Source organism: Theobroma cacao, chromosome 3, assembly GCF_000208745.1.
Source record: "Theobroma cacao cultivar B97-61/B2 chromosome 3, Criollo_cocoa_genome_V2, whole genome shotgun sequence".
NCBI classification, from domain to species: Eukaryota; Viridiplantae; Streptophyta; class Magnoliopsida; order Malvales; family Malvaceae; genus Theobroma; species Theobroma cacao.
Window position 1 is genome coordinate 244,609 of NC_030852.1, and position 13,657 is coordinate 258,265.

Here is a 13,657-nt window from a genome sequence, read left to right on the forward strand (position 1 = left end):
TTGTTTGACAACCAAACAAGGGAAACAGAATGGCATGGGAATAGAGGGGGAATGGCTTAGCCATTCCCCCAACCAAACATGCAGTAAGGGCTTGATGAGGGGTTTTTAATATGAATGGAACTAAATTGCATTGTTTTGAAACAAATGCATCATGATTTTGAATTCTCCCTTGTTGTTGCTTGTTCCCTTTCTTGTTCACTCACTGAGTTTATACTCACCGTTTTCAACTTCATGTTTTCAGATCACGAAACAGCCGGTAACTAGGACAAGGTGTCCTTGTAAACTTGTATCCATATTTTGGTAGGTGTCTCGGTATTCAGTAGCTGTACATTCGTCCGAGTCTCTTCGCTGAAAGTCGAGTATTATTTTGTTGTGTATAGACAAACCTAATATAAATTGTTAAGATACATGTTGTAGATAATGTATATACACTTGTTTGGTATGCCAGTATGAGATGGCAATATGTAGTATTATTTTTATTCTAAGTTATGAAATGTGACTTAGCAGTTTATGGTGGAATGATAAACATGTCAGATTAATAGACTTGCTTGGGCTTAGTGGATTACGTCCATTGGGCCCATGCGCCGGTCATGGCCCGAAATTTGGGTTGTGACATTAACCTTAAACCCTATTTTTCAAGAAATAGGCCTTAACTTTAACCAAACATCTTCCTAGAAATATACAAGAGAATAAATGGCCAGAACAACATGGGAGTGGAAATTTTTTTAAACTCACCACTAATATTTAAAAAAAAAATATCAAAGTGGAATCTTTTTCCTAAATCAACAGGTTGACACAAAATTGAGAAATTTGATAGATAACAAATGTGAACTAAAAGCTCTGAAAATATAAATAAATAAATAAAATCTGATAATTCATAAATGTTTTGTTAATGAAGGCATAGTTTAATCCAAAGAGGCGGGGAGAATGGAGAACGCAGATCCGGCACTTCGTCATCATCGTCCTCGATATACTCCACAGCTTTATTGTTACAATTATAGATACCTATATCAGAGGCACTAGCTTCGGGATAAAAACGATTGTCGTCATCTGTAAAGTAAATGCAATTAGACTTGCAACTAGGGTGATCAGTTGGCAAAACAGAGAAAGTGCAACAATTTCCAAGAAACACGGAGTGGTCATTCAATGACAATATTTTTTCCCAATTCTTTGTGCGCAGGTCAAGTTTGAAAACCTCAAACCCCTCCGTTAAATTAGCATCTTCAACTCTTCCATTATCATAACTGAGCTCGTATCAATGAACATCACGAGCAATCATACAAAGATCGCCGCTTAAATCAACAATATATTTCTTATGACCACGATGGATGGTAGGTGGTGGTGGAGCGAATTCAACAAATTTTGGAGATGGTCTATTTAAGTCCTCCCATATAAAAAGTCGTCCCTCAACACATGCGGCAAAGAAATTACCATTGAAACAAATGACATCAGCCAAAGCATAGTCACAAAAAATTTGAGTCCATTCTTGATCATCGGGCTTTGCAAAGGCTAAGGTCTTATCTGCGTACATTCCAAAACCCCAAATTATCATAATAATAGCATCAGGAGAAGTTGGACTTGAAGATAGTAAAACTTTGTCTATAAGATATAAACGAGAATATTCTGGTGTATAGCAGGCAATATGATTGAAGGTGTGCATTGAAGGAAGGGAAAGGCTGGCTCTCGATAAAGGATTAAACAATCGAATTTCACCATCAAGACCAAGAGTGACCAACCAACCAAAAGGAGTGCCCCAACACCTCCTTTCTCGAATCTCTGGCAAATCGAGCTCAAGGATGATTTTTTTTGCATCAATGTTAAAACACCGTCTGTCACTATTCTCTTTTGCAGCAAGCATCAAACAAATAGGGAAATCGATTTTTTCGTCCTTGAGCAAAGCATGCCAAGATCGACAAACAACACCCATCCGAACACGATCTTGAATTGAATGAATCTTGTCGACAATGCATCTTAAAATATCACCGATAATATTACTCCAACTTGCGAAACTTTCTAACAATTCTGCTTTCATGATGGAGTAGAGAAGAAAAGCAACTTGGTTTTCTTTGTTTATGTGTACGAGAGTTATGGCATGGCATATTCTTTTATATAGCAGGGACTTTATGATCTTTCCTAATCCTGGTAGAATACGATCTTTCCTTATCCTCGTAGGAATCATGAATTTAAGTGCAGTGGTTTATATAGCAGAAAGACCTTATGATCTTTCCCAATCCTTGTAGAATAGGATCTTTCCTTATCCTCGTAGAACTCTAGGAATCATGAATTTTATGGCTGTGGTGATGTAAAGTATAGTACAGTTAAGTAGGGACTATTAACGGAAAAGTAAATTGATTAAATTATTAGCTTATGATTTATGAATTGCTATATATTATTATATCATGTATTTTTGTATAGACTTACATATAGATAAGTTCAATTTTTTTTTCCATCCCTCTTTAATTAATTAAATTGAATTATCTAATTTATCCATAAGGAAGAAAATGTTATCCCGGTCACTGCTTCTGTTTCTAATTTCTAGCCTTTAGCCCAAGTCCCATTACTTAAGTCTTGAACCAAAAAATAGTATATAGGCAAAATTTCTATTCTTTTTTTTTTTTAAAATCAAGATAAAATGTTGGGATGGGAGTAGGAGAAACTCAAAGTGGTTAAACACGTTGATACCTGCATTGGCTACAAAGATAAATATTGCTCGTTCCCCAGTTCCGTTCCCTAGTCCCTAGCTAGCTCGTTTCTAGTATTCCTTTGGTTTTTTTAATTCTATTTCGAATGGTCTTAATTTATAAAAGAAAGGAAAGGGGGGATAAACGATTTATATATGTAGCATTCAAAAAGTCACTGATTTCCTAAGAAATTAAGTTCCATCACTTGACGACGAAAACTTATCGCTACTATATCATCTTTTCTTCATTAGGTAGTGTTGGTCTTGACTTGATGGAGCATGCATCGGAAATTAATATCCTTTTGTAGAAAAAAAAGAAAAGAATTGATCGCAAATGAGGTAATTACCCATTTGCAACTCACATTTGAATCTTTCTTTCGCTGGCTGGGTGTGCTACTTGTGCATACAAATCTTTTAGTTTCTGCCTGGTGAAGTGTAAACATGGGATTGAGTGATGTGAGTCATGCCAGTTGACTGAAAAGAGTTATGTCTCTAGTTTTGGAGTCGGTTTTGTTGACTCCCAAGAAAGCAATTGAATTTAACAAAGAAAAGAGGATATATGCCAACCCGGTGGTTTTTGCTAGGAAATTAAATTCTCAAAGGAGAAAGATACATGGATATCATTGATCTTAAACTCATACAGGAAAAACATATTGAAGCAATTCCCAGGTCACCAGCTTTTGGATGATATAAAGAAAGAGATCGTACTTGAGAAAAAACAAAAACTGAAAAAAGTTTTCAGGGATTTATATGTCAGTACCAGAAACTGAAATGTATCTTGATTTCATTTTTCTCCCACCTCTTCCAGCGACGACTCCAGGTCTTCAGTCTTGATTTCATCTTGGCTCAGTAACTGTGATTAGAAATACACTATCATCATACTGCAAAATAAGTACATTGACTGAAAAACGAGCACATTAGTATCGTACCTCAATCCTTTTCAAGTAATCATAACATTCTTTAGCATCAGAGTGGATCAAAAGATCCACATCTGATGTAAAAATCATGTTGCATTTGCGGCATGACCAAGATTTCTTATGCCTATCCTTGATATGAGCTTGAAAGCCACTCAAATCTTTAATCATTTTTTTCGCAGATATTACAGAAAAAGATTTGTTCTGGCTTGTTCTTCTTCTTGCTTCCCATAAGATTGGATAAAAAGTGATCTTGCGTTTCTGCAATCCATAAGTAAGTAATATGAAAAATGAAGATACTGTTAGAGGAGTTCAAAAATATGATAAAATGAAATGTTGTTCCATCTCAATTACCTGTTGAAACTCTGATAGTCAAGCAGTTTTATAGAAGTATTGACGGAAAATAGATTGAAACACACTAAGAACAGAAATGAGAAATTTCCAGAGAGCAGTACAAAGCAACAGAGAAAAGAAAAAAATTGTTGAGCTGGAAAAACTAGCCAGCATTTCATTTTCGGTTTGAGTATATATAGTGGCTGTTGCCTCGTGATTGCAAAATTCTCCTCAACACTCGGATTAATGATGAGCACACACAAAGAAAGAGAAAACCGCTGAGCACAGAAAACAAAGCATCAATTCTGGTGCCAGCAACGGCCTTAACAATTCTGGAAGAAAAAGACCAGGAAAGAAAAAAACAGCACATGGTTTTTAAGGATACAAACAAAAACGACACTCAGCTAAGTCGTATGACGAAGCAGTTAAAAACAGTACTAACATAAACGACACCACAAGCAGCGTTTCAACAAAATAAAAAACAAACTTCAAACGATGCCGTATAAGCACCCTTTCCTTTCTTCTTCAGCACTGTTGATTCGCGCCATTATTTGAACTTTACCTGCTGGAATCATAAACTTCAACAAGCATTAGCAAGAGAGAAATGAGCGATGAAGTTGAATCTTGTTATATTCCATATATCTTGAAGTGATTACAAGCAGATTTTATATACAGTAGTTTGTAAGAGTAAAGTAAGTAATAACCGCTAACTAACTAACTAACCTAGCAACCAAGCTAACTACCAATTAACACAAGTCAGTGAAGATTTAAGCATCCTGATAACCGAGTATTCTGCTCCAGACCACCCAAAAACCACCCTCATACACATAGTTAAACATATTTAAAAAGAAAAAGAAACAGAAATGTACCCCAACGCTTTCCAAAACATTGACAATATCGTAGATCCGGTGTCTCTCAACTCCTGCAGCAAAATCCGAACGAGAAAGACATAAATCAGATCGTAGAAAATAAAAAAATCGAAGGTCAATCATTAAAGAAAAAAAATCAAATAATAATCTAATTTTGCCGCGGCTTCGTCAAGACCAATCAATTCAACGTCTTCCCTATTATACAAGCTTAAGAAACTGCAGCGTAAAAAGAAAAGGCATACGTTAGAATTGAAAAAGAAGATCTAGAAAGAGAGGGAGAGGGAATTGAGATTCACTTGGAGCAAAGAAGGCCGAGAGATTTCTGCTTGCGGCTATAGGTGTAATGCCGGGAGGAAGACTCGGGAAGAGAAGGAGAAGAAGACACCGGCATCTTGAACTTGCTCAGATGGAAGGGAAGGCGGAGGGGGCGGGCGTGTTAAAAGGAAGGAGAAGGTTGAGATTTGGGGGCGCTGGCGCCTGGCGGGGGCTGGGGGAGGGGGAGAAACAAAATTTTGGGGAATTGAAAGAGAGGGATTTTGATAGGGAAATGGAGGGATGGGAATTTAAACATTTGAAATAGGGAATTGGGTGAGCGGGAATTTGAATTCCGTTATAACATACATAACGTCTATAATATTGCTATTGCTATTACATTTCACGCTCCCGCAATACACCATCATCTCTACGCGCCTCCCCTAAGTTGTGTGTATTACCTTTTTTTCCTTTTTCTTTTTCTTTTATAATAAATTCTTTTACATTATTAAAAAGTTGAACAGCAGTTTGATTATCATATTATGTCCAAGTATTCTTGATTGCTATTTTGTAGTTGAATAAAGTATTTTTCCAAATATATATATTTGTTAAATTTTATTTTAATTTAATCTTTCAAATCATTATGATCAAAAAATCAAATTAAAAACAATATATATTTAGGAGACAAAGTGAGTTGTAATTTAGACAAGTGTGTTGAATAAAATCTTGATGAATGAATGGTGATGTAATTTTAGGTACAACGTGATAAAATATAGTAAATATCATAAGGCTAAATTAGATAATCCTTAGCAAGCAACATATTAACCAAGAGGAGGATAATAGTATAAAATAAAAATGTAAATGAGTCACACTACTTATAAAGCTACTTGTATTTGGATCGGTAAATACTCAAGCTCAACTAGCTCACTATCAAGCCGAGTTCGAGCTATTTGAGTAACAAATCAAGTTGAATTCAAGTTTTATAATATTTGATATGAATTTTATCGAATTTTAAAATTTTTAATAATACTTTTATATAAATTTTGAATTCGAGTTCTAATTCAAACCCTTGCTCAAAACGATAACAATCAAGCTTAGTTAAATCGAGTTCCAAAAGGGATATTATTTTTCAAATGGAATCTTAACACAACAAAAATAAGAGGTGGAGTGGTTTACAGCCCCCTACAAGTAATACCATAAATGAGATATAAAGGGTAATTAAATATCCAAAGGTAACTCGTAGCCTAATCTACTCATCTCAAAGTCAAAACTGCTCCCTTAGCGGAGTAGCGTAGCCAACCCTCTATAAATCTAAGACTAGAGATGTTAATAGAGTGACGCCCGCTATGCCTACGGGGGTGGGGGGGGTGGCGGCGGTGGGTAGACGAGAAGAAGAAGCTGTCAAACGCCCGCTATATGCCTACCAAACCTTACCCATTTCATACTGGAATTGGGTTAGATTGGCTTGGATTGGGTTGGCTTCTTCTTCTTGCCTGTTTCATTCATTCTAGAAAAAAAACCAAGTACTTTAGTTGTTTTGTCACGCCAGCCTCAAGGTCAACTCATCAACAAGCACGAAGAAAAAGATATGGACATCAAAGTTTCAGATCTCAAATATTACAACAGCCCATGCGGCCTTTATATTCATTTATTTACATCAAAAACAAAGCAATAAACAAATGATTCATATCATGAGTAAAATATGAAGACAATTACAAAAGCTAGTATACAAACCAAAAGAGAATAACCAAAGCTTAAAGTCCAACTCAAGCTTAACATGGTATGAGGGTTGCAGGAGAGAATCCTATTCCTAGTGTTTCTGGGTGGTCTTGTGGTACTTTTCTTTGATCCAATGAATTCCCAAAGAGGTTCCTTCTTTGACCTTCTTCACCCCAGTTGAAGCCACCGCTTTGGTCTTCCCAAGCCCTTCTCCTACCTTCTGCTTGTACTTTGCGGTGCTGCTCTTCGTGTTTTTGTTCTGAGTGGTGCTGACAGGGGTTGGGTCGCTGTAGTCCCACTGATCGGCCCATGATGTACCGTAAGAGGAGTTGTTTCCTTCCATTGCGTTTCCTTCTTCCTGTTGTTTTATGGAGAAAGCATGGGAGGGGGTTTTCAGTTTTGAGCAGATCAGGAATATTGCTTGAAGGAGGAGATGAAGAATTACGTTAAGAGAAGAAGAAAGGGAAGGGGATTGGGTATTTGATGGAAAGTTAGAAAGGTAAGAAACGGTTGGCCTGATTCCTAAAGTTTGGTTTTCATCGTCCACGCCTCGCCTCGCATCCTTTATAGGCATTAACGAAATCATGTTGGTCCAACTAAGGAATATGGGACCCACCTTTGGATTTCAACACGTGTGATTGCTCATTGCAAGGAATTGAGGTTCTCCTCTCCCAAAGGACAAAAATGACCTCTTCTTCAACTATAAAAAAAATAGTTGTAGAAAGTGGAGGAATGAAATTTTGGATTTAGAAAAAGCGTGAAGGGCAGTGTAGTAAATATGCCCAAACAATTCAATAAAAGGAAGAAGAAAAGAAAGCCACAGAAGCGCGTATTTTCTTAAGCTTCTGGAATTATGAAAAAAAAAATGCATATTTGGAGTTGGGCAATTTGACCGAAACCTCTATTAGTCAAGCACGCATAGTCAACCGACCGCCCTGTCCAAGAAGCTTCAGCTGTCGTCATGGCCCATGCCATCGCCGCCGCTCCAGCTTAAATTCTGCGTTCTAATTGCCTATAACATCCCTCACAAAATATATATTATAAAAATATTTAAATTTATTAAATTATAATTTTATAAAAATAAATGAGTAGATATTGTTTTATTATTTTATTTATTTACAGTTATAACTTGAGTACTTTAGTAATTTAAAAATAGAAGTAGGGGTATTTAAGTAAACAAAGAAATTTTAATTAATATTTGTTTTTATTTATCATGTTTAAGATAAAGAGATCAAGGTCAGTTTAGTTATTTAATCATATCATATTAAATCATGTTAAAAGAGAAGTTAAAGACAATTACCTCATTAAAAGGAAAAACAGATAGTGAAAGTTAAGCTAGTTTTACATTACCACACTTTAAAAGAATAGGGAGAAAAGTTAACGTCATTTTATTTTATCAAACTCAAACTATAGACACTCAGAAGAGTTTAACACCAAGGAAGAAGAAAGACAGAGAAAAGAAAAAAGTATTCAAGGGATTGCTGATTAAGGTATGTTTATGTCACGACCCAAATTTCGGGCCATGACCCGCGCATGGACCCAATGAACGTAATCCACTAAACCCAAGCAAACATATTAATCTAACATGTTTATCATTCCATCATAAACTGCTAAGTCACATTTCATAACTTAAAATCAAAATAATACTAAACATTGCCATCTCATACTAACATACCAAACGAGTGTATATACATTGTCTGCAACATGTATATTAACAATTGACATTAAGTTTGTCTATACACAACAAAATAATACTCGACTTCCAGCGGAGGACTCGGACGAATGTACAGCTACTGAATGTCGAGACACTTACCAAAAGATGGATACAAGTCTACAAGGACACCTCGTCCTAATTACCTCGTGATTGTAGACACTAAATTAAAAATATAATAAACAAAAAATGATGAAAAAAAGGGGGAGAGAGGTACGACTGGCAGGGTGCGGACGCACCCTGCCAGGCACCTCTCTCACCTGCCAGACGCGAATTCTTCGCGTCTGGCAGGATAGTGGAACTTGCCCCTGGGTGCCCAAGGACAAGGCAATGGGGCGTGCCCCCTCCAGAACCCGAGAATCGGGTATAAAGGAGAGGGGGCACTGTAGCAAGTGGGGAGGAACCTGCAACAAAAATCCCAGCAGCCACACAAAAATTCCACAAAAAGAAATCGAAGAGAGATATCCAAAAAAGAACCGAAAAGGAGAAAGCGTGTTCAGGGAGAGGGAAAAAGGGAGTCCGGCCAGAGAAGACCGATCGACGCCGCCAGATCTGTCGCCGCAAGGAAGAGCCGACCCAGGCGAGGAGCGACGCCACCGGTTGGGGAGACCGACCGTAAGAGAACCAGTCGCGCCACCAGATCTGTCGCCGGTTGGGGAGAGCCGACTTGACCCACGCCGCAAGGAAGAGTTCGCCGATACCAGAAGGAGCCCGACCATCGACGCCGCCAGATCTGTCGCCGGAAGGAAGAGCCGACCCAGGCGAGGAGCGACGCTACCGGTTGGGGAGGCCGACCGTAAGAGAACCCGTCGCGCCACCAGATCTGTCGCCGGTGGGAGAGAGCCGACTTGACCCACGCCGCAAGGAAGAGTTCGCCGACGCGAGAAGGGGCCCCGACCATCGACGCCACCAGATCTGTCGTCGGAAAGAAGAGTGTAGAGAGAAGTCAGAGAGTTTATAGGTAGAGAGAGAAAATGAAAGGGAGAAATGGGAAGAAAAGAAAAAATAGGGGGGTTTTATAATTAGTGCTTAAAGCTAAACGGTGTCGTTTTGGGGAATACGTTTGGGCAGTTCAAGGACATTCAAAACGACCGCGTTTTGGCTCAAGAAGGCTGAATACTTGGGGCATGCTCATGGGCTTTCTGCCGGACTGATGCGTACTGAGCTAAGTCGGGCTTGAATCTTGGGTAAGTTTTAAATCTTGGGCTTTTGTTTATGATAGTTATGATGATTTGCTTAATGTAGCATTTTGTTAGTAAAATAATGAGAACATAGTATAATAACACGGTAATGTAGATTAAAAATATAAAAAAATAATAATAAATAAAAAATCAAAATCATTAAAATAGAAAACATAAAAAAATAGGTAAATAACAAAAACAACAATAATAAAATAATAATATAAATGAATAAAACAAACGATAGGCTAAAATATTAAATTAAGAAATTAAGAAATTATTATTAGATTAAGCATTAAAAATAATAAAATAGGTATGAGAATCAATATTGTAAAGTTAACTCTTTTAAAAATATGTATATATAATTAATAAAATGATTTGCCGATGATGGGATAATCGATCGAGATGCGAGAAGTCGCAATCCCGAGTTTATGTTCCCTAGGCTCGGAATCCGAATCAAGGCCCCACCAGTATGATGGGAGGGTCTCGATTTCAAGATTCCGAAATCCTTAGTAAATAAAGAGCTTGATTATACAAAAAAATTACTTGATAAAATTACTTGATAAAAATAAATAATAAGTAATAAATAATGATAAAGTAATAACAATTCAAACATATGATAAATAATTAATTTACGGAAACATAATATACATGACATTAAATAAATAAATAAATAAATAAATAAATAATAATAAATATAACTAATTTAAAATTAAATATTGAGCATTAAGTGGCATAAACTATAAGAAATGTGAAGATAAAGATAAAAAATAAAAATAATATATATATGAAGTAAGATCTTAGGCATTAGGTTTCAATAAAAGATTGCTTATGAAAAATATATAATAATAAAAATATAAAAAATATATATAAAATAAAAATAATATAATAAAAAAATATATAATTTTTATTCACTAAAATAATATAGAATTATAAGCAATTTGTCTAAGTATAAATGGAAAACATAAGAACTTAGAACAAAAAAATGTAAAGATAAAGATAAAAAAATAATAATAATAAGAAATAAAAATAGGAAATATGATAATAAAATATATAATAAAATAAAAATAATTAATGATAACAAAAAATATAGATAATTGCATTAGCATAGCATATATGTATTGCATCATACATATCATTGCATATAAATATTTCTGTTTTCGAGTTTAAGCCCCGATGATGGGATCTTTCGGGGATCCTGCGAAGGCGGGTATTTCTCGAAAAGTTCCTTAGGTGAAAAGATGTCCTCGGGTCCCACCAGTATGATGGGAGGGCTCGAGAACCATCTTTAATAAAAGGCTTTTGCCCGAATTAGGTTCATTATGCACAAAAATATTATTTTAAAAAGAAAACGTACGATGACCCCGATGACGGGAATTATTCGTCGAATTTGCGAAGGCGAGTTTCTCGGATAATTCCTTAGGTGAGAGAATATCCCGAGTCCCACCAGTATGATGGGCGGATTCGGAAAATATCCTCGATAAAAGGTTATTTGTCCGGCATTTTTATCTCACGCCATGCATTTCATCTCACCACCCATTTGCATTCCATTTTAGGTTAAATAGGAGATAAAATAAAAAATAATAATTAAGGAAATCTAGTGAAATTAAAAATTAAAGCCCAATAGGATAATCTAAAAATGGTACCGTTCATGGAATGGGCGTCCGAGGGGTGCTAATCCTTCCCCGGGCGTAACCGTACTCCCGAACCTAGATCCAGAAAATTGTAGACCGGTTTAAGGTTCTTTTCGGTGGGCTTAAAATTAATTTAAGTTTTCATCGATTAGAATCGAGTCAATAGGTGGCCAATCGCACCTAGTAAAAAAAGATTGGTGGCGACTCCTAGTTTAATTTTTAGTGAGTTTTCACATTCACGTCTAGCGGTCGGGTTCCCGGACCCGCACGTTACGACAGTGATCTGAAAACATGAAGTTGAAAACGGTGAGTATAAACTCAGTGAATGAACAGGGAAGGGAACAAACAACAAAAAGGGAGAATTTAAAATCATGATGCACTTGTTTCAAAACAATGCAATTTAGTTCCATTCATATTAAAAACCCATCATCATGCCCTTAAATGATTAATCATTTAAAAATCATGAACCCATACATAACGAACCATTTGAAGAATGAAAGCTTCAATGATACTCAAGCAAGTCAAATACAATAACGAATCTTCGCTGCAACGATGTTGGGATTAAGTTATTAGCCGAATGAGGGTTTCTCAACTGGCCGAGGGTTTCTCACTAAACCTTCTCATTTTAAACTTAACTCATTTACTCCTTAATGTTGGAAGTCCATACTCCGATATGGTAGCAAAGAAGTGAAAAATAGGGCAGCAATTGGACAAGATAGAAGACAAAAACAGAAGGTTTTTCGCTACAACGAGATTCAATCTCGCTGTAGCGAAATTGTGACCCAGAAACAGAAGGTTTTTCGCTACAACGAGATTTAATCTCGTTGTAGCGAAATTGTGACCCAGAAACAGAATGTTTCTCGTTGTAGCGAAATTGTAACCCAGAAACAGAAAGTTTCTCGCTGCAGCGAGAATGAATTTCGCTGCAGCGAGAAGCTACTGTGTCATTCTTGCTACAGCGAAAATGCATCCTCGCTGTAGTGAGTTTTCGGCCAGCTTACCCCTCCAAAACCCGATGGTTTCTCTCTGCAGTGAGAATGATTTTTGCTGTAGCGAGAAACAGGGCACCAATGCAAAATTTACCCTTCTTCCAAATGAAAAACCACCCTGCTGAAATGTTTAAATCAACATGAAACACATAACAATTTCCCAAGGTTTAATATGTCAAGTTTCACATGCATTACAACCATAAACTATTATCCATTAATTTCCTATAACACACATATTTACATATGTATATATGTATACGTATATACCCATCATCATCATACACACCATCCCATCATCATCATCACTAGCTTATGCGCACTCCCTACTCGCACATGGCTGGGTCATCACCAGGTTATGCGCACTCCCTACTCACACATAATCGGGTCATCCTCGGCTTATGCGCACTCCCTACTCGCACATAACCGAGTCAATATAATTACACAACACTATATTCAAACATATATGTATATCAACATAATGCAGCTGCATAGATGTCATGACCCAGAACCTCCCTCGAGCCCACGACAATCGCCGCGACGTCTCGATTTACACTCATTACTCGAAATACTAATCGAAATCCCGCAAGGCTTACGTATCAGTTTCTTGCCTTTCTTGTGAGCAATCGTTGTTCAACATTATGTTTTAAACAATTACCAGTCATTTTCGGCTCAAGTAAATCAAAAGACAAAATTATTTTAAAAAGATTTATAGACAAATATTACTATTCAAAATATTGATTAAAATATAATATTTTTATATAATACAATATTTATAGAAACACATGTAAAAATCTTTTGTAACTTAGAAGTAAAATAAATTCATACATACAATAATTTACAAAGTTATAATGTACAATAATAATTACAATGACAAGTGGCCCATAAATACATCAAGTGTTGGTGATAGTAACCTACTGTCTGTGTGATAAAGGGGTCAACTAGAATCCTCGACAAAATCAGGTATCTACAAGCTACCACAGGCCTGAAATATTTAGAAAGGAGGTGGGTGAGATTTTGCAACCCCAATGAGTAAACAGACATTATCATAAATATCTAAAGGCGAGTAACATGGAGACAAGTTTAAACAATAAATTACAAACCATTTCATAAGGTTTTCAATTTATTTCTTAAACCATAAAATATTTGTAATTTACCAAAACAGTTGTTAAGGCTTATAACTTTTATTAAAAATAAGGCTCAAGTCAAAACTAGTCCTCGGGGATACCTTGACCGAGGCATCTAACCGAGTCTGCCAAGGTTGTTAAGGTATTTACATGTTAAACACATGTTAGTTTTGAAAACAAGCCGCTCATTGGCGTTGGTCGAGTTACACATTTACGTGGGGGTTCACGTGAAGTGAGCTCTAACACTACCCCGG

General features: G+C 36.5%; 2 protein-coding genes and 1 long non-coding RNA gene across 5 annotated transcripts; all 3 read right to left on the reverse strand.

Annotated features, from left to right (window-relative positions):
* Nucleotides 1,256-2,032, reverse strand: LOC18507123 (putative F-box protein At5g55150). The gene has a single exon (XM_007099500.2). It carries the CDS (start codon nucleotides 2,030-2,032, stop codon nucleotides 1,256-1,258), a length of 777 nt encoding a protein of 258 aa, XP_007099562.2.
* LOC18603827 lies at nucleotides 3,239-4,852 on the reverse strand. Of its 3 annotated transcripts, XR_001926911.1 has the most exons (4): nucleotides 4,797-4,852; nucleotides 3,949-4,492; nucleotides 3,610-3,855; nucleotides 3,239-3,533 (listed from the first exon to the last, which is right to left on the reverse strand). It is a non-coding gene; the product is annotated as an uncharacterized LOC18603827 (long non-coding RNA). The 3 variants fall into 3 exon arrangements; XR_001926910.1 differs by having other exon boundaries at nucleotides 3,610-4,492; XR_001926912.1 differs by having other exon boundaries at nucleotides 3,610-4,489; nucleotides 4,797-4,851.
* LOC18603828 lies at nucleotides 6,630-7,356 on the reverse strand. The gene has a single exon (XM_007036033.2). It carries the CDS (start codon nucleotides 7,351-7,353, stop codon nucleotides 6,859-6,861), a length of 495 nt encoding a protein of 164 aa, XP_007036095.2. The 5' UTR covers nucleotides 7,354-7,356; the 3' UTR covers nucleotides 6,630-6,858.

Bases quoted from the DNA above. Each gene is read 5' to 3' on its own strand.
- LOC18507123 (XM_007099500.2), bottom strand. From the start codon at position 2,032: ATGAAAGCAGAATTGTTAGAAAGTTTCGCAAGTTGGAGTAATATTATC.
- LOC18603828 (XM_007036033.2), bottom strand. From the start codon at position 7,353: ATGATTTCGTTAATGCCTATAAAGGATGCGAGGCGAGGCGTGGACGAT.